General features: G+C 38.1%; 2 protein-coding genes across 8 annotated transcripts in view; one reads left to right on the top strand and one right to left on the bottom strand.

The window, feature by feature from the left end:
- The window catches only part of RECQL (RecQ like helicase), a 21,308-nt gene extending 7,649 nt beyond the window's left edge, over positions 1 to 13,659 (bottom strand). For 4 of the 5 annotated variants that reach the window (XR_014689509.1, XR_014689510.1, XM_084509066.1 and 1 more), the window contains exons 1-11: positions 13,509 to 13,659; positions 11,634 to 11,703; positions 9,374 to 9,571; positions 7,898 to 8,077; positions 7,123 to 7,229; positions 5,332 to 5,530; positions 3,945 to 4,111; positions 3,312 to 3,393; positions 2,060 to 2,208; positions 1,857 to 1,974; positions 73 to 211 (exon numbers count right to left, since the gene is read on the bottom strand). Coding sequence is in view for 3 of the 5 variants with exons in the window: in XM_084509066.1 (XP_084365192.1) it covers positions 73 to 211; positions 1,857 to 1,974; positions 2,060 to 2,208; positions 3,312 to 3,393; positions 3,945 to 4,111; positions 5,332 to 5,530; positions 7,123 to 7,229; positions 7,898 to 8,077; positions 9,374 to 9,571; positions 11,634 to 11,649 (1,355 nt within the window). In the remaining 2 variants the exon portion in view is untranslated. Of the gene's footprint in view, positions 1 to 72; positions 212 to 1,856; positions 1,975 to 2,059; positions 2,209 to 3,311; positions 3,394 to 3,944; positions 4,112 to 5,331; positions 5,531 to 7,122; positions 7,230 to 7,897; positions 8,078 to 9,373; positions 9,572 to 11,633; positions 11,704 to 13,324; positions 13,479 to 13,508 lie in introns of those variants that run through there. The other variant, XM_084509065.1, reaches the window with a different exon arrangement.
- Positions 13,660 to 26,925, top strand: GOLT1B (golgi transport 1B). 3 transcript variants are annotated; one of them, XR_014689527.1, is made up of 6 exons: positions 13,668 to 13,810; positions 17,475 to 17,566; positions 19,316 to 19,494; positions 22,844 to 22,925; positions 24,317 to 24,433; positions 26,125 to 26,925. XR_014689527.1 is itself a non-coding variant. In XM_084509142.1 (5 exons), exons 1-5 carry the CDS (start codon positions 13,786 to 13,788, stop codon positions 24,353 to 24,355), a joined length of 417 nt encoding a protein of 138 aa, XP_084365268.1. In that variant the 5' UTR covers positions 13,660 to 13,785; the 3' UTR covers positions 24,356 to 26,925. The 3 variants fall into 3 exon arrangements, 1 of the variants encoding a protein (XP_084365268.1); XR_014689528.1 differs by having other exon boundaries at positions 26,141 to 26,925; XM_084509142.1 differs by having other exon boundaries at positions 13,660 to 13,810; positions 24,317 to 26,925.
- The last annotated feature ends 718 nt before the right edge of the window (positions 26,926 to 27,643 follow it).

The following is a 27,643-nucleotide window of genomic DNA, read 5'->3' on the forward strand; positions in this document are numbered from 1 at the left end:
ATAGCCTGTAAAAACAAACAACAAAATTAGCCTATTTAAAAACTAAGCAACCAAGCCACTATAGTAACTTACTTGCTTGCATTCTGGCAGTAAGACACCATATCATACAGCTTCTCTTGCCCTACATTTTCCATCACTACCATTGAGCTGATTCTGAATATATCTCCAAAACCATAATACAAAATGCAGTCAGCTTTTTGGTCATCCCTACCTGAAATGCATTAAAACAAACACAAAATGTAGAGTTTAAGCATCTTCTGGTACAAATTCCACTCTCATCTGCATTGGCTTCTGCAGCCCCCATAGAGTACACCACTGTAACAGACTATCAAGCATAATATATCAGCCAACAGAACGGCATGATATAGACTAGAAATAAGATATATTTAGGATAGTCTTCTACAACTACAGAATGAAGCAAACTAAAAATAGTACACAACAAAGATTCTGATTCTTAAAAAAACTAAAATAAAACATTACTGTGATATAAAATCAATGCAATCACCTTTTCCTCACCCTACATCTCTTGGAAAATTCTATCCAAATATGTATTGAAGCCTAATTACTTGATTAAAAGACACTGTGACCTTCAAATATCTCATTATGTATTCATGACAACAAATGAAGAGAGATTTATTTATGATTTGGCAAAATACTCAATTTCAAACCAACTGTGCCTTCTATGGCTGAACTTAAATCACCTCTTCCTCCCTGATGATGTAATGGGTGCCCTCCTGATGTTTGCAAGGCCTTGAGAGCTGAGAAGGCCTGAAGAACTAACACTTTCTAGGAGTTTAATATAAAACAGAAAGGAACTACTTCACTTGGATAGGTAGTTGGGGGAAAAAGGCAAGGTTCAGAAGCTAAGTGATACATTCAGGCAGGTGAGTAGCAGTGCTTAATGGCCCTCCACCCCCTGCAGAAGAATTCCATTTAAATAAAGTTATGTACAAAGGAAGCAGATAAAAGCTTGTTGAAATCACCCTAAACTGATAAACACTGTGAAGTAACTATTTAGCACCCGTAATACCCCTGCCTCACCTATCTCTATACTTCCTGTTACATTCAGCACTATCTAAAACTAGCCAGATTCTAGTGTAAGCATATACAAACTCCCACAAACTTTGATGGCTCTTTAATTTCTTCAGCCAACATTGAAGCCAAGTTCTGTAATACAGGCAGAGTTAACATCTCAACCTATTCGCCTTCTTGGTCCTTCCTTCCCTTTTTTTCCTGTGTGAAGGCTTTCCTTCACACATCTGTATTTGAAAAAATAAGTAAGCACAAGCTTAAAAAAATCCAACATCCTTCAACAACAAAAAACACAACTTTTTTTTTTTTTTTTTAAAAAAAAAAAAAGCTACACCAGCTGTTTAGTGCTGCTATACACTGGTCAACCCTTAAAATTCCAACCCTCAGGCTCCTCATCCCACTTATTTTTCTGTGGCCAGTAAAATTCAGAGAGATCATACATCATCTAGAGAAAAATCTGAGCAGATTATGCATCCCAGTTGCTATGCAAATAAAACAATATATTTTCTGTGACTAATCTAATCAATGTCACATTAGAGAACTATTCTGGTATGCCACAGATGACACAAAAATCAAGTAACTCAAAAAAATGCTGAGTAAAGGACTAAATATTCAGTTATTTTTGCTACACTACAGTACAGAGGCCTCAGATCATGAATGTTTTTTGTATCTGCTTTAAAGACTAAATAGAGGCACAGTGGCATTATACACTTTGTAGCCCAAATCACAGACAGGACACTGCACACATATCTAAAATGAAAGAACAATTCTACTGGTTAAATAGATGTCAACTGATGCTTTGCAAATGCTGTTTCCTACAATACCTGCACGTCCACTCTCTTGATAGTAGTTCTCCATTGACTTGCTCATAGAATGATGAATTACAAACCTCACGTCAGGTTTATCAATTCCCATGCCAAAAGCAACAGTTGCCACTACAACCTGAAATAAGATTAAGAAACCATCAAGGTACTAAAACACAATTTTTTTAAATGAGACAGAAGTCTATGAAAAGTATCTACTTAACCTGGATTTGATTTGCTGCCCATCCTTTATGAACTTTGGTCTTATATTTAGCATCCATATTTGCATGGTATGTCCCTGCCTTGATTCCCAGTTTCTGCAGACTCATAGTAACTTGCTCAGAGTCCTTCTGAGAAAAGCAGTACACTATTCCTGCACAAAAGTGAAAGATGCTTTATCGTAATGTCTTCAAAAATATTAAAAAACAATAAAACAATCCCCAATACTTAAGGAGAAAAAAAAATTAAAAAATTATTAACTTAAATAAAAATCAGTAAATGGTCCTCATGCCTATTCAGTATGTGGTATTGGTAGCCATGAATGGAATTTAAATAATCAATTTGAAAAAGACAAAATAGGTAAAAGGTAATATAAAAGTCCTCCTAACAGGCTTCTTGAACTATGCAAAAAGTGGCTTACCTATCTTTTAGGGTTTTCTCCTACTACAGAAACAGAGTTCAGTCTCCAGCTTTGGCTTGTAGACTGAAGAGAAAATATGGATGCCAATCTGCATAATCATGGCAGTATTCTGTCAATATTCAAGGTAGACAATGCTTGTTAGTGCTTATGTAAAGTGGTTCCTTTATTAAAGAGGTCCATCATGTCCTTTTGTAATAAGTTTGTAATAATTTCAGTGCAGTTCTGTACACAGGGAGCTGACCATCACAGCCACAGAGTTCTACAGCAGAGACAGGGATTGACTGCTGCTCCAGAAAACTGTGTCCTGTTGCCTTTATAATATGACCGCCCTCTTGATTTGCAGTATGTAATTCTACTGGTTGCATAAAGTCCAGCTTTTACAGTTCTACCTTCATCACAGAAACCCAATTCACCCCATCATCCATCCACTGAGTAATACATTCATTTTATGATCAAATATGAAAAAGAACTGTTAAAGGTATTAAGTACACTAACACAGATATTATATGGGAAAGAAGTAAGAACATAGACAACTTTGAGACTTGTTTTTACTGTCTTAAAATTTGCTATTATTCTTACCTATGTAAACATTGTTCTACTTAAGTCAACATTATATTTAATACTTCAGAAGATACAAGTAAACAGTAAAGAATGAAAAGATTAATTACTCAAGGTAGGGATCTTATTAAGTTTCATCTCCTTTAGCATTGGTTGTTCAATGTAAGGTGAAAGTGGAATTTCTCTATATGTTTCTCCATATGTTTCTATATGATCATTTGAAGTCATTCCTATAATGCTGAAAATTATAAATAATAACATGCTTCTACACTGTTTACCTGAGAGCCCTTTGTATCTTCCATTAATGACCTTAACAATGTCCTCGATGAAATCTTCATTACTTGAAGGTTTATGCCGAACCTCAAAGGAAAATACACGTGTCAGAGTTCTTCAAGTTGGTAAAGTCTGTCAGACAATTCTATCACCCTACTTCTCCCAGTATAATGAATACAACTGCTCTGTTGTTTAACCAAAATTACCGTACTTTGATTATAAAGAGAGAGATTACATCTCAAAAGCCCATAGAAAAAAAAGCCCACAAATTTTCCCATAAAGAACAATGAAAGAAGATACAGACAGACAGAAAATACAGTACAACACAATAATTCACACCTTTTTGCAATGATATGACATACTTTCCAATAGGTTGCAGCAGTCTGAGCCTGCTGCCCACCTCTCACCCATACACAGCCTTATCTGTGAAGCCTTGCTCACAGAGAACTGGGCAGCCCACATTCCTATGCAGATGACTGCAAGTTCAAATCAAGTCATTAAACAACACCGTCATTAAGTTGCAAACTACATATTATGAAAATGGATAATTGGCAATCTATCCTGAAATTCATCAGCTGTAACTTACAGAATATAAGAAGACTGTGATGCAGTTCAACAAACAGATAATAAAAACATACCTCATAGTAAAGATTGGGCCGGTTGAAAGACGCCGTAAAAGTAATGCATTTCTGAACATGCAAAATTGTCTGAGCATCCTTTAAAACATGATTTGTAGCAGTTGCAGTTAACCCAATCAAGGGAGCATTGGGAAACTGTCTTTTCAAGATACCAAGGGACTTGTAGTCTAAGCAAGAATACAAAAAGGGGAAAGAAAAACGTCTTATCCTACAGATCCAAAGTTTAAAAAAAAGATATTCACCTTGATAGTATTAGATGGGATAATAATGCAATAAATGTTGCTGATATTACTATTACTGCTAGTTACCACAGAGCTAATTTACATATCAAACTGAAGTAATAAGAAGGTTCTACTTAAAATTACTTTCTCTTCTAATTGAATTTTATAAAAGTCACAATTCAAAAGGCAAAACACTGAAATAGAACTCATTAAAAATTATAAAAATTTAAGTTGCATTGCATTAAACAACATTCAGATTATTTTGCAGGTATATTTTTAAGAATAGTTGTGTTTGTTGTTGTTTTGTTTTTTTGTTTTGTTTTGTAAACACAGCTTTGATAAGAAACAAGCAATGTGGAATTTGAAAAAAATACTGAATAAAGACTATACTCAGGAAATATTTTAAAGGCTCAGTGCTGACAATGACTTGTTGCCTCCAAACAGAAATGCAGCCAGAGACACATACCCAAATTCCACATCGCCTGTTTCACTTGCACCAGCTCTTTGCTCAGACACTTTTTTTTTTTTTTTTAAATCAAAACTGCAAAGGTTGACTTCACAGTTATTTTTGCTCCAAATCAAAGTTTTTCTTTTAAAGGCAAAGAGACAGTAAGTTAGTTTTCTGACAAGATAAGAAACCATCTGAAGCACCTTTTCTTTCCCCAAAAATCAAGAACATTTATTTCAAACTGCTTTAGAAGCAATTAAAATATATCACATGAATTTCCAAAACATTATCATCACCTCTAATGCAGATATCTTATCAGATCATGATCCTTGGCATCCTAGAATTAAATTCTTTACCTCACCCACAGCGTTAACAGAGTGGTATAAAAAATTACCCATTTTTTTTCCTGTAGCAGATTAAAGATGACTGTACTGGCTGTATTACAGGAGGCAGCCAAAAACAGTTTCATTAGCAGCTTTTCATGATACTGACAGCAAAATGTACAATGAAATTGCTGCAACTTGCATGAACTTAGCTCTTGGACAACGACAGAGTCATTTGTTAATTAAAGTCCTTGAGCTAACACAGATTCTTGCCATACCTAAATATGGAAGTACTTCTTCAACACATGAAGAAAGAACTTGTCTTTATTCCAGGCCTAACTTAGTATTTATTGATGCCTGAATAACACTGCAAACTGGATTACTAATGAGCATACCAGGCCTGAAGTCATGGCCCCACTGACTACAACAGTGGACCTCATCTACAGCAATGCGAGCAAGACACCCTGCTTGATAAGCTTTCTCTAGCTTTGACATGAACATTTTGCTTTTTGCAATCTTCTCCGGGGTCACATAAATGAGCTTCAGTTGTGAATTTCTTTTTAGCATTTCAGTATGAACCCACTTCACATGTTCCTGTTCAAAACAAAAGGAGAAATCAGGGGCGAACAAACTAGTGCAACACACAGAAGTTGCTTACTGCTAAGATTCTTAAGAGGTTATTAACAATTCATACGGGGGTGATTAACAGAGACTGATAAACTGTTGCATAGTATTTATTGCTACTGTAAGTCTTTGCAGCAGATCACTACATATAAAACATTCATTTTAATACTTGGAGAATTTGTTGCAGAACTTTGAAAAAGCAAACTACTGAAAGTTTGTCTTAGTTTCAGCATGTTCTATCTGCATTTTCCCATTAAGCTATAATGTACCAAAAAAAACCGTGGTACTACAAGTACCAACCGTAACTTCTATTACTGAATTTTCAAAGTGCTCTACCTCAAAGCTCACTCTAAGTTTGGCAAGTTGCATCAGGCCACTTACCTACCAAACCCACTCTCGTGTGCAATTTAATGACTACGACCTCCTGGCAATCAGGAAAAAAAGTATTTCACTATAAAAAGAAATTGACTAATAACAGACCGGGAAATACATTGCTTGCTGGTCTCAGGATCAGTTTACCATCCCAAAGTAAGATAAGTAAAAGCCTGCATTCCTCACCATGTCAGTACTAGATAATAATGATCACCTCCCCTAACCTTCTTTCAAACCTAGAAACTGAGTAAAAACATAGAATAAACACCAAAGGTAACTCACATCCTTTAAATAGCCCCATGAAATCCATTTATTCCCTGAAATATGTTGGCTTAAATGTGTTCTTGTTATTACAACAGGAAAACAAGAAATTTCCATGAGCCAGCAGTGTGCCCTGGTGGCCAAGAAGGCCAATGGGATCCTAGCGTGCATTAAAAGGAGCGTGGCCAGCAGATCAAGGGAGGTGATCCTCCCCCTCTACTCTGCCCTGGTCAGGCCTCTCCTTGAGTACTGTGTCCAGTTATGGGCTCCCTGGCACAAAAAAGACAGGGATCTCCTGGAAAGAGTCCAGCGGAGAGACACAAAGATGATACGGGGCCTGGAGTATCTTCCCTATAAGGAAAGACTGAGAGACCTGGGTCTGCTCAGCCTTGAGAAGAAGAGACTGAGGAGGGATCTTACCAATGTTTACAAATATCTTAAGTGTGGGAGACAGAGGAATTTGGCCAACCTCTTTTCAGTGGTTTATGGGGACAGGACAAGGGGCAGTGGTCAAAAAAATGGATCACAGGAAGTTCTACACCAACATGCAAAAGAACTTCTTCACGGTGAGGGTGACGGAGCACTGGAACAGGCTGCCCAGGGAGGCTGTGGAGTCTCCTTCTCTGGAGATACTCGATGTCTGTCTGAACGCCTACCTGGGCAACCTCCTCTAGGGAACCTGCTTTGGCAGGGGGGTTGGACCTCATGAACTCTTGAGGTCCCTTCCAACCCCTACATTTCTGTGATTCTGTAATGCAATAACTCAATCACGTTATCCATACCGCAGCATATATCTCTCAAGATACTGTTGACAGAATAGCATTAGATGCTAAAACTGTGCCATTCATTCAGCATTCATAAATAACACAGAGGCAAGACACCAGCATATATTTCATAAAAAGGCATCAAAATTGGGCAGTTAAACATACCTTACTGCTTGAAGCATTTAATAAAGTTGCAGAAATGCCAAGATGTTCCAGAACCATGAGTTGATCTTCCATAAGTGATATCAAAGGACATATCACGAGTGTGAAACCTGTAACAATAAATTATTTGTGGCATCTGAAGCCTTGTTTGAATGGTGTTCTCTCTAATACATTTAAAAACGGGCAAACAAAAAAAACTATTGCATCAATCCTGTTCTGTAAGAACTGCCCAACAGGCACTTAAACTTCATGCTTAGTAGCAGATTCCTCTCCTAGACAGATAAGGGAGCGATAGGTCACATAGGGATAAATTTGATCAACTGTCTTTGACATGAACGTTTTCTTAGACCACAAACAACTGTGCTACAGAGTATAAGAACTAATATACAAAGCAAAGCAAGTTAGATTCACAGCTGTGTCATGAGGTAACACATAACTAAGCAATGCTAAGTATTGGTAGGTTAGATTTTTTCAAACAATTGGATGGGTTATTAAAAAAAAAAAAGTTTGAAAACTACAATGAATACTTGTTTTTACAAATGAATACACAGACTGTCTCCCAAATAATCTGGATCTAAAGCTGCTACTACTCCTTAAAATAAATAAATAAAAAAGAACAAAACAAGTATTTCCAGTAAATCTTCCCCTCAAATCTTCACTCTTTCCCCCAACCCCATACTGTGATATCAGACTCCAATGTAACATGCATTCTTCATATAACTACAGAAGAGAGTAACTATATCAAATTGTTCATATATTGTTTCCTCCCTTTACATACCATCAGAACAGACAGCCGGTAACTGATAACAAAGGCTCTTTCCACCACCTGTAGGCATGACAAGAAATACATCCTTTCCTGACATTACAGCATTTACTGTTTCAAGTTGCAAGGACCTGAACTTCTGGAGTTTAAACTTGCTCTGCAATGCAGTTTTTATCTTCTCATACCATGGAAAATCTGTTAAGAAAAAAAAAAACAAACAACCATGCATTTTATAACTACTTTCTTAAAACACAAGGAACGGTAATTTACATATACAATAACGAGATCTGAAAGTGATGTAATTTCACATACATGAACGTGTTCAAAGATTCAATAAGGGCACACATTAGCTTCCTAATTTACAGAGATCACAGCTAAGTTCCAAAGTTCTCTGAAAACAAGAAAAGCTTCCCAATGATTTCAGCAAGCTTTATACCGAGACCAAATTTAGCTGTACTTCTTATTTTATATGTAAATATGCAGCATCTGATTAAAAAGGTGTTAGGTTTTGAAGCTTAGAAGGAGAGAACGAGGCACAAAGACACGCAAAACATAATCAATCTCTTCAATAGCAGTGATTTGCAATTACGAAGTATCAATATGTGCATAATGTTTTACCAAACTTGGACAAATATAGGTTAGACTACAAAATCAATTTCATTAAAAAACAAACAAAACAAAAAGCTACATATAATAGATACAGGCAGGAACTAACAATGCACTTCCGAATTACATGTGAAGTAGAAGAGGAGGAAAATAATAAGAAGATCTAAATTGAATTTGCCAGGAATTACAGTCGAGACCCACCAGCTATCTAGGACTTCAGTTAATGTTTAATTTTAAAGATGGCACTTCCAAAAGGAGAGCAGACCTCACACCACCATGGGACACTTGTAAGTAGAGCCAACTCTACTGAAATAATGCATGCTACATGATTTTCAGCAGTCAGCATCCATCTAATTTGCATCATTAGGTAAAATGGTGGGGCTAAATAACCCACAAGAGAAACCACCCATTCAAGCAAAACAAAAAAAAAACAAAAAAAAAAACAGAGAGACAGTGCAAAGTATCTTCAGGAGTGCAAGACTTATTAACAAATCTAGAAAATATCCAGACTAATTATTCCCTGATTATTTTGGATCTAAAAATAAGTATTGCAATACATGCAGATTTACTCTTGGATTCTTTTAGCTACTCCAGTCAAGCTGTGACTTCGCAGCAAGAATAAAAGTAGTTATATAAAGAATAAAAGTAGTTATAACAGGCCATTATTGTCATAATTCTGTCCATAAGAACTCAGATTAGTATTAAGGAATGTCCAGTGAGGTAAGTACAAATATTAACCCATGTAATTAAGATGACAGGCCACCCAGCTGAACAAAATGAAACGGAACAATATCATTATCCAAACAAAACTCTGTATGAACACATTTTTCCCATACTGAATTAGATTACTTCTGTGCTAGAATATTTGAATTTGACTCTTCAAACCTTTTTTGTTCCACGCTTCAGCTGAGGTTTCAATTTCTTTACTTCCCCCTGCCTCCAAGTCTCCTGAAGACTTCTTTATCAGCCCTTTTAACATTGTCTTCTTCTGAATAAGTTCCTGTTGTTTATCCAGAAGCTCCTGAATCTGCATCTCCACTGCCTGCAGCTCATTTTCAATGGAAAGCAATTCCTCCTCTAGCACTGAAGAGAAAACAGGGTGAAGGCAAAATAGTGACTACTAATCACAGTTTTAAAGGGCATTGTATTTCACACATTGATCAAGAACAAACGAAATTAAAAATAAACAGCATCTAGAGAAAAAGACAGCATGATAGGCCTACCAGTTAAGTTTACACCATCTTAATCTTTGTACATACCACGTAAAAATACTTAGCAAGGCTTAACAACATATGTGGTTTTATATGACCTATTAATTTAGGAACTATATACTCTAGGTTGTCATCTCCAATACAGTGTATGAGAGATATGCAACATAACTAATAAAAAATCACCTTAACCTAATTTCTCAGAAGTGGTGTCTCACCAGAGAAACTCTTGCCATTATCTTATTTTCTCCAGATGTATGTTGAGCAATGAAAAGCAAATTGCATTTGCCTGATATTAAAGCTGAAACAGCTTCAATGAGCACAAAAGCAGTACTCCAGCCATCCAGCCATTTGCAATGTGAGCACAATGTTAGCACATTTTTAGCAGAAATCATTTACATGTAAGAATCAACATTAAACTCAGCAAGCAAAGGTCTTCTGAAGATGGAAATGGGGGTAATAGCAGAAAGCTTTATTTCTTGCACCCAGATCTCCCTTTTCATGCAGAACCAGAGCGTTTGCTAAATGTCAAGGTTTGAACATGGAGGACAAAAGCTTTTACACACACTGTTCAAATCTGAAAAAGCTGAAGCAAACACTCCCCAAAAGGCTGACTTACATAAGTGAATGCTTGGCAGGGATTTGCCTTTTTACATCCCTATGTGCATCTGTGTGAATTATGGATTGTGTTCTAGAACTCAAGCCCCCAGGTTAAAAGTTATTAACATTTAACGCATACCACCACTTCTGAGACAGGTTGAAAAAGAAAAGACATTTCTTATGCTTTTCTTTTTTTTTTTTTCCTCCATAATAACTGGTTTTGGTCTAAACATAGCAGATATGATAATTTGCTTATGGGAGTAAAAATCATTCATATGGAAAAAGATATTCTCATTATAAATGGCACAAAATGGGGATACTTGTCTTCCAAAATGCCCACTTTCATTCAGCAGGAATGAGTTGAAAGTGTCTTAAAATATGAAGCATACTGTCAAAGCACTGAAAGCTAAGTCATTTGGCCAGATACACCTACTTAAATTTTAGTTTTTAATCCAAGAAACAAAAAGTTATTCAGTTCAAAAAAAAAAAAAAAAAAGCAGGAGGCCTGGACCAGGTGATCTTAAAAGGTCCCTTCCAACCCAAACCATTCTACCATCCTATGAAAAGACCTTTTTCTTCACATCTGAAGTATAGAATCACAGAATGGCTCAGGTTGGAATGGATCTTAAAGACCACCCAGTTGCAAACCCCCTGCCATGGGCAGGGATGCCACCCAGTAATCAGGTTGCCCCGGGCCTCATCCAGCCTGGCCTTGAACACCTCCAGGGATGGGACATCCATAACCACTCTGGGCAGCCTGTGCCAGTGCCTCACGACCCTCTGAGAGAAGAATTTCCTTCTGACCTCTAATCTAAATCTCCCCTCTTTCAGTTTAAAATCATTCCCCCTTGTCCTATCATTATCTACCCAAGAGTCCCTATCCATCCTTTTTATAAGACCCCTTTAAGTACTGAAAGGCTGCGATGAGGTCACCCTTCTCTTCTGTAGGCTGAACATCCCCAGCTCTCCCAGCCTATCTTTGTAGGAGAGGTGCTCCAGCCCCTTGATCATCTTTGTGTCCCTCCTCTGGACCCAATCTAAAAGCTTCACATCCTTCTTGTGCTGGGGGCTCCAGACCTGGACGCAGCACTCCAGGTGGGGCCTCACAAGGGCAGAGCAGAGGGGGACAATCACCTCCCTTGACCTGCTGGCCACTCCTCTTTTGATGCAGCCCAGAATGCAGTTGGCCTTCTGGGCAATGTGTAACAACACAGACCTGACACACTCCTTTCTGCATACATTAAATTCATATAAAGAACAATAAATAACATCATGTGATCTAGTCTGTTAGCCAAAAGGCAGCAAAATGAACATACTGAATACTAATTTTGGATTACCTGCAACAGCTGCCATCTCTGGAGATTACAGAAGGCTATCCTCAGGAGAATTTGCTTAACCAAACTGTCACTAATAATAATGAAAAAAAAAAAAAAACACAACATTACTAATCCTTCTACATTTAGAACAAATCTACTGCAAGAAATTTTTCATTAATATATAAGGTGTTAGTATAACAGGTTAAGTATAGGTTCATTTAATCTGTCCATAATAAAAATATCCAACTACATGACAACACACTTTTTTCCCTTCTGTAAAAAGGACAGATAAGAAGTCATAAACAGATCCTAAGGCTACACAGAGCTTACCAGCCTTCCAATGAAACCACGTGAATTTTGACCAAAACTTAAATTTTACAAAACACTCTCTCTTCCTTCTTAATAGATGAATGGTGTAATATAGACCAGTCATTGACCTCCCCTAGGCCTACCTTTTTTGGTTCTCTTCAACAACTACTTTACAGAAAAATCAGAACAATTACATTCTGTCCATTAGAAAAGTATCCACCATAATACCTAGAGGATACTCACCCAAAGAAGGTGAAAGGGAGCTAATTCAGTGGACCAGCACTAGAAGCTGATCTGTATCCTACCTATTTTACTGTGTTCCTACAAATGGTGGAAAAATACATACATAAACAAAGAACATGCAAATAAAGGACCGAATTTGTCAGAAGAATCTGTATGCAAAACAAAGTCCCACACTTCAGACAGAAGTTGATAGGATAATTCAGCAGTTTCCACGTCACCCACAAAATCAGAGTTACAGTCCTGTCTTTCCACCACCTGTCACTTGCACAAAAGCATCTGGAAATGTTTGCTTCTCCAAAATACAGAGCAGGTAGGGACATACAAAAAAATCAGTAGCTACAGAACTGACAATCTGCAAATGCAATACACTATTTCTGTTCCCCCCAGATAAATGCAATAGTCACAAATATCACCAGACTGATAGCTCATAAGCCATTTTCTTATCCAAAGTGTGGGAAGCAAATTAAAGTTACCTATAGTTCTCCTCTATGGCGCTGAGGCTCTGTAAGCTGTTAGTTTAGATTCTGCCTCTAAAAGACATAGCTCAGCATACCTTCCAGCTGATTCTATAACAGCACTGCCAGCAAAGTCCCCACCTACCCTTTGACTCCTCAAAAATGCAGCTCCTAAGGAGCTGAATAAAGATGAACTCATACCTTAGGAGCTTTTTTGGACAAAAGGCAAGTGAAAGCATTGTGCCCCTTAGGCAGCTTCACCCCACTGTACGAACAGCTGGTTACTACCACATCCCGTTAGAGCTTTTTGTAAGCAGCCTGCTGGGGAGGCAGAAGGCCGCTATGCAAACAGGCGGTGGCCACAGCTATGACAAGCTGGGAACCAGCGTCACTTGTCACCCTGCGGCTCAGCGTCCTGGCGCTGGGAGCTCCCTCACTCCCCTTCCCTCCAGCCCCCAACTCTGGGGTACCCCCTGTGCAAGGGGCACGGTGCACACGGAGCCCAGCCCATCACGGAACCATTCAGGATGGGAAAGCCCTCCAAGATCATCTGCTCCAACCATCACCCAGTGTCACCCAGTAAACCATGTCCCACAGCACCACGTCCAGCCTCTCCTTGCACACGGTGACTCCACCACCTCCCCGGGCAACCCGTCCCAGTGCCTGACTGTTCTTTATGAGCAGAAGTGTCTCCTCATTGCCAACCTGAACCTCCCCTGGCGCAGCCTGAGGCCATTCCACGTACTCCATCGCCTTCACAGCCGAGGAAGCGCCGCTCACGCGACGCAGCAGCAGGGCACAACCTGCGGGCAGCCCCCACACCCCGGCGAGCACCCCATAAGCCCCCGACTGAAGAACCAAATTTATTTCTTCTTAAAGCCGAACTCACGTCGCAGACCAGCACTCAGCCCGGCCGTTCCCAGGCCCACCCGCACCTCCAGCCGCCCCCGCTGGAGCCACCTCGGCGCTTACAGCCGCGGCCCCAAAACAGCCCGAAACGGCCCCAAAACGGCCCCGACGGCTGCCGGGCTCCGCCTCTTCCGCTGCCGGTCTCCTTCCAGCCGGCGGCGAGGCGCAGGGGCTGCGTGTTTCCGGAGGACGTGGCCGCTGCCGCCGCTCCGCTCCGCTCCCGTTTGCTTCTTGCTCCTGCTCCCGCCGCCGCCGCCATGATCTCGCTGTCGGACACGCAGAGTGAGCGCCGCGCCCAGCCCGGGACGCGCTGAGGGGGGCCCGCAGCCGGGGCTGGGCGGGCCGGGCAGGGGGAGCGGGGCTGCTGGCCCGGGGCTGGTGCCCCCCGCCTGGTGCCCCCCGCCTTGTGGGGCTGGGCTGGGCTCCGGGAGCTTCCCGGTGTGGGGCTCTGGGGGCGGGTGGGATAGAGCTGAATGAATGGGAGCTGGGTGGTGAGCGAGCAGCAGCTGGCAGGGCGCCCCCCTTCTCGTGCCCCCGTTGTGTGGGTGGCAGAGGTGATCTGCGGGTCCCCCTCGGTGGCTGCACGGTGCCACTTGCAGCTTGGTCCTGCTGATGTAGAAGTTCTCAGGTGGTCTTGGAGGGGTTGTAAGGAGAGGGCCAGCCACGTAATCTAAAGTCAATAAAGGAAAACTTGTATGGGAGCGTGGTCTTGTCATCACTGGGGGATAGAGATGCAGAAAGCAAAAACACAGAGAGGGTCCACAGGCACATAAACTGCCAGGTAAGGCAGAATGGTAGGCCTCTGATTTATGCTAATGTCACACACATGGTCCTTTATTAGCGTGGCTGCTGTGAAAGGAAATAAGGCTGTGCACTAACCACTGTAGTGCTACTTGAAGGAGGGTGTGTAAAAGCTGTAAAAAAAAAAAAAAAAAAAAAAACTCAGATATAAACTTATCTTGATAGCTGGGTACTGGAAAGCCAGCTAAGGCAAAGGATGAAGGCAGGCAGCAAAGCAGGCTAGCAAGATTCCAGGTGAGGGATTTCTCGAGATGATTTCAGTGTGATTTTGTGGTTTGTTACTGAGTAGGTAGTAGCTTTTTAGTGTTAATTTCAGTTTTATGACCCATTAAATCATTGCAGGCTTTGCTTTTGTGTATTCACCTATCATCATGTCCAGACTGTTCATTAGAGGAAACAAAATATCTCTTCAGGACGAAGAAATCTATTCTCTGGTTTTACTTTTCTTAGCTTCTTGTTTGGGGCCTTCACCCTAACTCCTTGTGCTGACTCTATTGCCTTTAACTTTCAGATCCAAGAGTAGTAGGTAAAATACTGTATAGTTTGGGGGTTTTAAATTTAATTATTTCTCTGAAATTCTGGAGATATCTTCAGATATTTTGAAACTCACTCCTGCTTGGAAAAAGTATAGTTAGCTGTAGAGTCATTAGTGGAGTAGTGTGATAAGTACCTGGAGAGGGGCACTGCATTAGTTGACATTTGAAAACCCAACTCTAAAGCTTCTGAAGGACTATAATGCATGATTCCATTCTTGTTTTCATACCAAAGATAGAGGACATGCTGTTGTCTTCCCTGAACTTTCACAACCAGTGTATCTTAAGTTTTAGTATTTGCGAAGTGATTTTGATGTAGTGCTGCAATACTCTCTCACAGCTCATGGGATTTTCACAGAAACATTGAGAAAGCATTGCTCCCACCTCTCGGGAAAGCAGTTGTTTAAAAAAATAAAAATCAGAACATCATGTGGTTAGTGTGTGTTTCTGCATTCTAGACACTGAGGTTGTATTTGAGCAATATAGTAATAATTCTGGTGTGGGAGGGAGAAGGCATTCAAAACCAGCTCACACCCTCTATAAAACTTCCTTCTTTATTGTTTGCAAAGATGATGTACACAATGGCAATGCTAGTTACACTGAACTTGATATTCTTGGGGGGAGGGGGAGGGGATCTGAGTTCTAATATGAATCTGATCAGTAACATCTATTTGAGATGAGTCTAGAAGTACTTCCCACTTCCCTCTGCCAATATCTCATCAGCTTTCAGCAGGAATCTTTGATGTGATAATGGTGGGCTCTTTTCCTTTCCTTTTTTTTTTTTTTTTTTTTCCCCCTCTGCTAACCAGAGAACATGGTTGGCTTCTAAAGAGAATCTGAATTTGTCATAGCAGTGATTACAAATGTGTTTCAGGTGAATACAGGAATGTGTAGAGTAGTAAGTGCAGCAGCTGTTGGGAGTCAGCCTCTGCTTCTTGTTAGATCCCTACTTTGTGTTGTTTCTGAAGGAGGAATGAATACTCACTTCCAATGGCTGCAACTCTGTCTTACTGGCAGCTGGTAACTCTTTTGGAGCACTGCCTCCAACTATTTTCCTCCCAGATTGTTTCTGCTGCTTCTAAAGTAAAGAGCACTAGAGAAAAGGGCAGGCTGCGATTGTTGTATTAGTTTCAGTCAGCAGTTTCATTGAAAATACAACTTGCAATTTGTCTGTTTCATCATAAATATTGTAAGTGTCTGCTCATGTAGTAGTTTTAATCCTTAGTGGTTAAAATGTTCATAGCATAGGTTTAGTGTGGTGGACAGTATTGTACAATTACAGATTTAACACTGTGTGGTCTTCAGCCTTGCTGAAAGAGAAGCCCTTAAGGAAGTTGAGGAATTTGAATGTTTCTTTACTCTGAGCTGTTCTGAATTCATTTGCTACAAATAAAGTTTTTTTTTGTTATATACAAGTCTGAAATAGGCACTATGATACTACTTTTCTGCTAAGCCCTTCAAGCAACAATAAATAATCAAGTAACTCAACATTGCAGTCAAAATGGGCAAAGAAAATACCTACAGATAACTGTTCTGGCTTTAATTTGGCTAATGGTAGTGGTGAAGGTTTGGGGTTGTTTGTTTTTCAGGCTAGACCATACAAAAGTACTGGGGTCCCCAATATATGCTGGATTGCCGGCCTATCTATAATAATGCTGTTCTTGCTAAGCTATGTTTATGTATCCTGTGGGTTTCTAATTTCTCTAGTCATAAGGACAGTGGTAATATAATGGTGAGTGCATGGATAACTGCAAAGGCTTTTGCAGCCAGGTTGCTGCTGTTCCTCTTCATTCAGTCTGTGAGAGAGTCAGAGGAAGGCCTTACAAGTTTAATTTTAATAGTAGGATGTATTTGTATGTATTTTCTTCAAAATGCATTGGAGGCTATTGCCAAATGGTATCTTTTAATCATAGCTTGACACTTCTAGCCTGGTTTCCCAGAGAAGCAAAGTTTCTGTCCTACTCTTGCCTACCCAGTGTTTCTTGTCCAACCTTTTCAGACAGGCAGAACTCAGAGTATTTGCAAGTTCTGTGACAGCTGGCAGGGAACCCAAGCTAATATTCAACAGCAGTCAGCACATGTAATTTGGAAGGAGCCTACAGCATTTGTCTGGAATGGTGTTTAATCCAGAAGTTGGGTGGTAGTGCCATGTGAGGTGGGATGTGAGGCCTCAGGAGGATGGGAAGGATGGGTTACTTGTGTTACTGCAACAAACAAAATGGGATAAGAGTTGAAAATGGAAAACAAGGTTTCATTTGTTCACAAAATCCTTTTCTCCATGCTAGCAGTATATCAAAAGGGATCTTTGCCATATGCGTATATGCATACATGCTTTTGTTGCACTCGGTTTCAGTATATAGTTTCAAATATATCCTTTTTATGATAAGCAGCTTCCACCAGTTAGTCTTTCTCTAGCTGGTATTGAAATAATGTATCTACAAGACTTTGTATGCTCAGGAAAGTTTTTTAAGTAGTCATGAAATAGACTGGGAGCTTGTCTGTGAATTTAAAATGTCTTTATTAAATGTTGCAGGTTTCTCACAATTTTTATGCATGAGTTCTTCTGGTGCCATGTTTTGTTACATACTTGATTTTTTTGTTTCTTTTTGCAGAGATTGGAATGGGTTTAACAGGCTTTGGAGTGTTTTTCCTTTTCTTTGGAATGATTCTCTTCTTTGACAAAGCCCTTCTGGCTATTGGAAATGTAAGTTTGTACTCTTCAGTCTTAGATTCTGCACTGCTCAGAATTAAGTATATGATATATTGTTCTCTTTTTAGTTTAATATATTAATCACATTGAAACTGGGACACAAAAATACTGTGGTAACTTGGTGTAAAGAAGGAGTTATGCTCATGATTTGAGTGAAGCATTTTTCCTGATTAAAGTTACAGCAGCTCTTATCAATCTAAACATCATACCTCCAGGTCAGGCCTTTGGTATGTTGTTCAGACAAGCAGCAACTTGTTTTACAGTAGTTATGCTGATGCAAATAAGATTTTTAGGTTGGCTGTTATTACCAACACATTTCTTTTTTGTGATCTTATAACTGTCAAAGCTAAGTATCTATTTGGATAACAATACTAACATGTTCTGTGTGTTCTGTTAAACTCTGTTTTGCTGTGCTTTATCAGGGAAGAGAGAAGCATGAATTCTTGATCTGGGCTTAGAAGAGCCAATTGTCTTTCATAGTAGTGAGCTGTAATATCGTCAGTCTTTACCAAATTGAAGTTTCTGCTTAAGCAGGATTAAAAAAAAATCCTAGTGCTGATGCATAAAATTCCCAATGCAAAACAAATGAAAAATAACGTGGTGTTCCCTTAAATCAGATATCGCTGTGCCTCTGCTGTTCCTAGCTTTGCCAGCCAGTCAAAGCATAAAACCTGAAAGAGACTTGCATCCTCTTTTGGTGATACCTAAAAGTCTGTGCTCCAAACTGATCAGTTTCTTTCTGTGGCAGCAGCATCAAACACTCAGATTTCCTAAAGGAAAATTCAAAAGTATGCATTTGAATTAGGGTGCATGGCAAAAGAGTAAGAAATAAAATAACGCATATTTTTTTCTTAATGGAAGGTGGAAATAGAGATCCAGTTTAGGGAAAGTGATGAATAGGGAGGAAGAGACAATGAAAGGCATGAAAGGCTCTGTGGCAGGCAAAGATAATGCAGGAAAAGGTACTGTATCCTTAGAGAGGTGTTTTTTTTTTTTTTGTTAAAGTTTATTAAATAACACTAATGGATGAAGTTCAGGTTTATGTTAATCTTGAGTAAAATCTGAGATACTGTCCCTTTTCAGCAAAAAATGTTGGCCAGGTGTATGCTTACAGGATGAAGTAACTTCCCTGTTGCTGAAAGACGCTCACAGTGGCTTTAAATAGTCTGCACTAGCATGATAGTGTTCAGCCTCTATTGGATCTAGTAAATAGTTACACCGTTAAAGCTAAAGAAGGTAATTGGTAATGCCCTGCGTTTTTTTTCCTGTTTTGACTTTCCTGTTTGTTTGTTTTTTTCCTGTTTTTGACTTTCTGCAGCATGAGCTTTTGAAGATGGCCATGCTGCAGAACAGAGGTGATTTTGCGGCATGTCTGTTCCCACTACTGTTGACAGCTAAGGTTCCTCCAACTAAGCTTCAGCACCAATTGTGGATAACAAGGGTACTTACATTACAGGAAAGACAATTTTTGTAGCCAGGTCTTCTGACATGACTGTTTGTTAGAAATCACAACAGTACACTTCCTAATATTTTTCACCTATCTGCTTAAAAAAAATTTAGAATGCCAGGTATAGCACTTTAAGGTGGAGTTTACAAAAGAAAACACTGCCCAATTCTCCCTCGTGATCAGTCTTGGTATTAAAGTAAGTTGTACAAAAAAGCTATCTCATGTTTTAGAACATATATGCATTCTAAACTTAGGAATTTAATTAGCTGTTTTCTTTATTTTTTTCTCTCTTTTAGGTTTTATTTGTGGCTGGCTTGGCTTTTGTTATCGGTTTAGAAAGAACATTTAGATTCTTCTTCCAAAAACACAAAATGAAAGCGACGGGCTTTTTCCTGGGTGGTGTGCTCATAGTTCTCATTGGTTGGCCTTTGATAGGAATGATCCTTGAAATTTATGGTTTCTTCCTATTATTCAGGTAAGACTTCTTTCCGAATTGCTTTCTGTATTGGTATTCATGGGGGGAAAAAAAAAAAGTACTTGTTTAGTGGTGCTGTATTGCAACTGGCAAAATAACATTATTTGAATGTTAACTTTTGAAGGATTTTCATGAAGTTGTTGGTTTACATTTGCAAGAGATGAAAAGCTGGTGTTATTCAGGACTCAAATCTGTTAATGTTTGAGGCAGATACCAAAATGACTTTGATAATGTTGCTTATGTCTAATCAAATAATTGCACAGCTTCAAACTATTTGGGAGCCCAAATTGTTAGCAGTCCTAAGTTTAAGTATTTTCTTCTAATAGGCAACTTAAATACCTAGGGTCTTCCTTTTTTTTTTTTTTTTTTTTTTTGGTGGAGAGTTTGCTCTTTTCTTTCAGGAAAAATACTTAGTTACAGATGTCCTGTTTTTGTAACCTTACTATTTAATTACTGTGGTAGCCCCATGGAAAGAATGGAAAGATGGCATCTGTAATGTTTCATCACACTTGTGCCCTAGGATAGTTAGAATATATGATGTGCTGGTTTTGGTTACTGTTGTCCAAAATGCGTTAAGTACTTATGAATGTTCTTGTTCTTGAACAGCAATCTTTATCCATGTTACATCTTCATACATGTTATAAGAAATATGGTGCATCTGGCACAACATGTCATTGCACTTCTTATAAATGTAATTGTAAGGGTGAATCCCTTACAATGTATCCCTTACAATGTATATGTATTTTTATTTATATTTCCATGGTTGAAGCTCCATACTCTGGAAAACAAAGCAGAAAGTGTGCTAATAAGTAAGAAGGGAGGCTTTTATTGGTTCTTGGACTTCCATTCAGAAGACTGTTCCGTTAATACTTATTAATCTAATACAAGGTCGTCTGAAATTTTTTTCAAAGTGTTCAGCTGCTGGCTAAATAATACAGTCTCTCATACCTGGAATCAAAACATTGCTTTCATGCTACTCTTTTCTTCCACTTACTAAAATGGTATGTTAATCTGACATTTGAGCTCTTTAGGTAGGATATCTCAAGAGTATTTACCTTGTTTCCTGTTGAACATACAGATTTCTGAAAACTCTTCTTGCAGTTTTAACACATGCTTCTTATTGTTTTACACTGTGGTATTCTGAACTCAACATCACTGCAAATGTTTTCAAAATCACTAGTTCACTGGATACATTGTCACTTATTGCACATGTCACTTGGGTTTAATCAGCCAGTACCAAATGGAGTAGAGTATCTTTCCAAACAGAATTATAAATTGCTATGTCTAAGCAAATATAATTATTCATGGATTATCCGTTTGTGCTAGCTAGGGGCTATCGGGATAAAATAACGTTGAAAGGATTAAAGAAAGTCAGTAGGACTATCTCTTACCCAGAATAGTATCAACAATGGATAAATAATTCCAAGTGAATGCTGCTCACCTGTTTTAACTTAAAATGTATCTAGACAGTCTTTTCTAGTGCTTAATAGTTGTCAGAATCTTAATCTCTTGCTACAGTGGTAGCTAGCTACTACTTCAAAGGTGTTTGTTTTGCTTGACTCATTAATTTCAACCACAATCACCTTTCTGGCAACTTTTTCCTTTCTGAAGAAGGAAAAAAATGTTTCCTTTCCTCATGCACAACTTCATACAATTCCTCAGGACCACCCAGCTTGTTTGCATACCAGGAAATCTTCATGGTTATCACTGGTCTCTGAAGTACATGATCCCCTTAGGCTCAAGGAATACAAGATCAGCATATGCAGTTTTGGATTTGTTAGATCAGCCTGTTGTGAGGGTGGGAATTTCTGCATGTCCTAATGACTTCAGTTACGTGGCTTGCCAGGATTTTTATATGAAAAGACTTTATTAGGAGCAATTTAGCTGTTCTACTGACTACTTCAGCTAAGGTGATACTATATCACTAGGGTGATTTATAGGATACTATATTCAGCTAGGGTGGTACTGTATTATCCTTCATTCAGTCTTGTGATTTGTAGACCTCTTAAAAACAGTTCCACTAGGTGTTCTGGTGGCTGAAGAATTTTTGCATGTGGGTTGTCATCTTGTGTAGCTGGACTACTTTTACACAATCATCTTTCACATACCCTGCAGAAGTAATAGCAGAGCCCCTGTTGTGCACAAAACAAAGGTTAGGTACTGGTGACCAAAAATACGAAAGAGATGACATGATTGCAGTGATTTCATTTATTTAGCATGCATCATCTCACTGAAGTGAGAAAGCCATGACTGCTCTTTTACTCAGATTTAAATCTGGAATGTCTTTCCCTTTTCTATTTAAGATACTGCCACAAGTTTCCTATCAGAGGTTTAGTCCTTTGCTATACCTTCATGCACTTAAATTTCATTCACTGGAGAAGGCTATTACAGTACAGTTTCTTGTTATACTCTAAACTGCTTTTGGACCCTTGTTCAGATTACACACATTCAAAGTTATGGCTAAAAATACCATCCTACCCATAATGACTTTTTCTTATTCTTGGCTATACCAACTCTTTTAGTGTCTTACAAGTGGTTTGTGTGCCCTGCATATCATGATTTACTGGATCAGTGAAATGATCTATTTTTTTAAGTAAGAAAATCATACAGATGTGTTGCTGGTATTTAAGATATGCACAGCAAAAAGTTCCTACCAGTAAGAGGATGGTGAATAGTGGAATCTTGCTGTTCTGATGTGACTGAGGTTTCATTACGTGTTAATCCTTATTCTATGCAGGGAGTGTATAGCTCAACTCAGAAAGTCAGCAGCAGCTGAATTGCAACAGTTGACTGCAAACAGCTGAGATACTGCCATAGAAATTTGTTTTACTGTTACAGATACAAAGGGGACGTTAGACCATAGCAGCTATCTTAGGCAGCAACCCCTGGCTCATTATTCAAATTTCTGATTTTACGTAAACTTGTCAAAGAAGTGAATGTTCAACTGTGTCATGCTTAATTTTCTTCAGTTAATATGAAGATTGTTATATGTAGTTTCAAAGGGAATTACTTGGAATTAACTTGAAGTGTGTTTTACATTAGGTATTGTAAGAATGTGTTATTAGTTGGGAGCATCAGTTCTGTTGATTAAGTTGGATATTCACTTCTTAGTTACTTTTTTTGAAGAGCTGACTCAGAGTTCTGAAGAAAATGTTTATCCATTTAAAAAAGCTTTTTGTGTGTTTTCTCTTCTGAATGTGTTCATTTATTTGGTTAAATAACTTTCAGTGAAGAAGCTACAGGACTTCAGTCTTGGTTTTAGAGTCAACTCTATTTCTTCATTTCACAACAACGTTGGAACAGTTTAATTATAAAAACTAATAAAAATCTTCTGATATTTTACCCAAAGGGGGTTCTTTCCTGTGGTGGTTGGCTTTATTAGAAGAGTTCCAGTCCTTGGTTCCCTCTTGAATTTACCTGGTATAAGCTCGGTAAGTGTTAGGTACTCAATGTAAAATTTGAGGCTTTTACTGTTTTTTGTAATTACTGTTATTGCAATAGTAGAAATGCATTGGAATTAAAGCAGATACACTCAAATTCACTGCTCTGAAGTTGTATTCCTGTATAGGTCTTGTACCATACAGATGAACTTCATTCCCAGTGAGAGGTTTTTAAATGTAAAAGGAACAAAAAGACATCTTTGTGGAAGTTGCCCCCGCTTAAGCATTGTGAAGTAGAAAGAGCACTGAATTGTGACTCAGAATGCCAGGGCTCTGATTCCTGCCTCATTGTTGGCTTGAGGTGACCACAAAGAGGTGGTCACCTCAGGCCAACAATTCTGTGCATGATCTCCTGTCTGTCAAGTGAGAAGGGCACTGTACCCCTTTGTGTAGTATTTTGATATATCTATGAAAAGTGATCTGTGAAAGCAAAGAGGATTGTTTACTGTTAACATGCACCTTATATGGTGAATCCAGAAACTCTTATGATCCATACTTGTTCATCAAGTACAATATTTATTCAGGTCCCTTGTACCAGATTAATTCTTGCTATTTAGTAACTTTGTACTTCTTCAAATCACATGCAGTTTTCCATTTTCTTGATTTAAGTAGTTATGGCTTGAAGACAATTAACAGGTGCTAGAAAGATGATAACCTAGGTAGGGTGTTTTGGTCAACTACTTTTACTGTGCTAATTTCTGTATGTATTTTGCCATAAATGTTTTTAACCCTGGTTTTCAAAGCTACAGTTTTAATAGCTACTACTTAAAAAATAATAGGGGATATAACTCAGATGTATATAGTCTGTTTTATAAAAATTAGTGTTTAAGATCATCTGTTCCAATCCTGCAGTTGAGGCCAAGTTCTGGCTCATTTGTGATCAATTGAATGCTTCACTTGTCAATTGATCTTGTCTACTCATTTAATTTGATCATAATGGGGTTAAATCTTGTTATAAAAAGATAATTGTTAATGTTTTATTCAAAGCCTACGTAGGCTCAGAAGAGAATCCACAGTAATGGTCAGTTGAAATATCTTACTTGGTCTACTAATGCATGTGTGGCTGATACTGTATTGTTTTGTTTTAATCATTAAGCTAGCAGTGGTATCTGCATTCTTATATTTCCTTTTTCATTCTGTTGCATCTTCATGTTGCACTGTTAATGTCTATATGAGAAAACATGTCATGCAGAAACACGGTTGCAATGTAAGACTTTTAATTTTCACAAACTTAAATCATGAGATCTTGGTGAGTACTACTTGACTCTCATTTTCAGTTGCATATTAACTGTGCAAGTAGCGAGTTATATTTGAGAGTAATTACACTGTACATAAATGTAATGCAGCCTAAAACTTTTTTCTACTTTTCTCCTTTTCCGCAGCTTGTAGATAAAGTTGGAGAAAGCAACAACATGGTATAATGACAAGGCAGCAGAAGACTGATTCTAAACTTACTGTATTATTTATAAAATCCTTTTGAAGAATACTCAGCACAAAGAGTAAGTTGTGTACAAAGGAAAAGCTTGTAACATTCTTTATGTAACAGTTTAATTTAAAATGTATAGTCAACAATATACATTAGAAAAGAAGCTCAGCAAGTATGCTTCTAGGAAAAGTAACTCCAGAGTTCAGGAAGTAAACTGAAGAGGTGAAAGTCATGGAATAACATGTTACAACTGTTCAAGACTATTTTTGTTGATTTTGGAAAACATGCTAGAGGCAATGAACCCTTTTGGATTTAAAGGTGCCTGTACTTTACCTCCTTATTGTCAAGGTGCAGTAGAGCAAACAGGCCTCCATTTTTAAGGGTGATCCCAACTTACCCAACCCTCTGCTTGCTACCCTCAGAGTGTGCAAAAAAAAAAAAAAAACAAACAAAAAAACCCACCAAAACCACAACACAACTTCTTGTGTAACAAGAGATGCGTCTTCTGCATGAAAGTTAAGATGACTATTCATCTTTAAGTGTATTGTGACAAAAAAGGAAACCCTACACAGTTCTGTTGTAAACATTTTTGTAAATATGTGGCTGAAATAAAACATTGTTATCTTAATGTTTCAAAGCCAAATGTAAGTTGATTGTATTTGCCTTCCTTTTTGGAATATGCAAAAGGTCAATCTTTAATAACTTCAGTCTTAAATGTTGGTTCTGAATGTGTAGAGTTCAACAGGGAACTCTGGAAACTGACTTACACTCCTTCCAGTTTGTTCTCCTCATATGATGTCTGCATCTGGGTGAGAATGTAGCCCCTTCTCACTAACATGAAAACTTTGAAATATGTTTGGTTCACAAAACATGCATTTGGTTAAGGTGCTGACATGAACTTTGTGAAATGTATCTTATCAAAATATGAACATTTGTTTTTAAATGGTTTGAAGCTAAGGTTTCTTTGTTTATTCTGGAACTACAAATTGACTTTTATTTTTTACAGTAATAAAAGGAAAACTTAAAATTCTGTGTATGTGAGTCCATTGGGAGTAAACTGAGCTAACAGGCCAACTAAAGATCAAGTGCCAATCTCAGTATGTTTCGTAAATTGTTACTTGGGTTATCTTCAAATAATTTAAAACTTCTCTCAATTATAACAACAATTTAGCTGTTAGAGATTCTTATCTAACCTGGAATAAATGTCCCCTAATAATGCGAAGGTCAAACTTTTGCTTCTGCTGGAATGCTAAACATTGTGCACTTCCAATAGATTTAGTTTCATAGCGTCCTCACCTAAAAAGAAATAATAATAATTTAAAGTTGTATTTGTGAAGGTCCTGTGGTTTTCTGTTGTTTTTCACTTTTTTTTCTTTAAGTGTAATCCCACAAACTTAATCAAATGCAATGGTGTAGTGTTTCAAGTAGCTATGTAGTCTTAAAGGTCTAATGACATTTTTTTCATTATGCAGTTAAAATTGGTATTTTTTTCAAAACAACTGGTAAGAAGAATCCTTACATACTAACCATTCTGGAAGTTGCTACAAAGTTTATTTGTATAAGGCATAAGTTTTTTTCACTACAACTGCATTAATGCCTGCAGCCTACTGTTTCTAGCTTCCATACTTAATTTGCTTTCTTCTCAAACAGGCACAAAATAATTCAGTGGGAAAAAAATGCTATGACATTTATAATGAAGAACATCTGAAAAAAATGTGTTTTTATGAATGTTTATATTAAAAGTTAGCTATACTTGCCTGATAGCATTTGTCTGTTACAGTTTACAGACAGGAGTAAATATGACTTGTGGCTCCTACCTCAGAGATGAACCAATTTTAACTGCTCCTGCAGATCTGTTGAGTGCTAAATGACTAGAAATAATACTACAACTGTTCGGCGAACTCATCGTATCTGCTTTGGTAGAGCAGTGGTCCTTACTGTGGGAATCAAGTACTGTTTAAAGCAGTATTTATGTTAGAAGTCAGCTACCTGAAGATTTTTCTTCCTGTCTTTTGAGAAATAATCTAATGGGAGAGGTGGATTGTACCACATGACTCGAATTCTGACTGAAAGCAAATCACTTGGTAAGCTGAAGTACGCTCACCACCAAGAAATCTCATATCTTTCAGAGGTGATGAAGGCACTGCTGTGTGTGATCTTTTAGCCCTCTGAAACTGATACATAGGCAGCTCATCTTGCCTCTATTTAATTTATTATTTATTTTTAAAAAGTCAGTTTTTGTCAGATGTGAATTGCTGTGAGATGCATCTGAGGGAACAAAATTGTATGTTGAATTTAGCGTTGTCTTTCCCTCAAGGTAACGTTGTCTTTCAGATGGTTTTGTCAAGATAAATGTGAGTGGCAGCAACAGTCAAAACTACTTAGCCTTAAATGTTTCTGTCATTGTAAAAAATCTCTAACAGAAACATGTTTAGAACTTTTCCCCTTTTAAATGTAATTTATAACTGCTGCTTCAAAAATCATAAGGATGGATCTTATTCTGAGCAAATGAATATTGTAAATATACTTGTCATACCTTGAATAAATGGGTACCTTTTTCTATAATGTCTTTGTGTCTCCTTACATGCAAATTTTATGCGTTTTGACAAGTTCTTCCTTTCCAAAGGTTAATGAGTATGCTTTGTTACTGCCTTGCTGTCTTACACTGATGTTACTTGCATAGTAAATAGTCTGATTAATCTTAAATAGAAAGGTTGCCTCTTAAAATAAATTTTCTTTTACATAAGCATCCCCCTCTTTCTTCTTTAGGCATCTTCCTATACATAAGATATTACTTGTTTTTAAATCAAGGGGTAATCCACATGTAAATGCCTGACAAATAGGATGTTCTCAACTGCAGTATTACCCACAAAAGCCTTTCTTCTGCTTTGTTTCTCGTTAAATTTCAGTACTGCAGTTAGAATCTGTTTATTCAGGCAGGAGCAACAACTGGAGGCATGTTCTCAGCTGGTTGTTGACATTCTGTTTTCAAACATCACAACAAAAGGGAAATCACAATTAGGTGAGAAATGCTGTATTTGTTAAACTACCCTACCCTCCTCACATAGGAAGAGAAGAAATAGTTTCGGAGGAAGAAAGGCACAGGTCCTGGTTCTTGTGCTTTCAGTTTGTCATGGATATGAGCATTACTTCTCTATATCCTAGAGAGTGACCTGATAAGGAGGCTCACTCTTCTGTGGTAAAGTGCAAGCTTACAGCGGGCTGTTGTTTATTTTCAGAGAGAGTAGGAAAACACCAAAGCAGGCATTTTAATTTGTTGAGG

The sequence above is a fragment of the Aythya ferina genome (assembly GCF_964211825.1).
Source record: "Aythya ferina genome assembly, chromosome: 1".
NCBI lineage: Eukaryota > Metazoa > Chordata > Aves > Anseriformes > Anatidae > Aythya > Aythya ferina.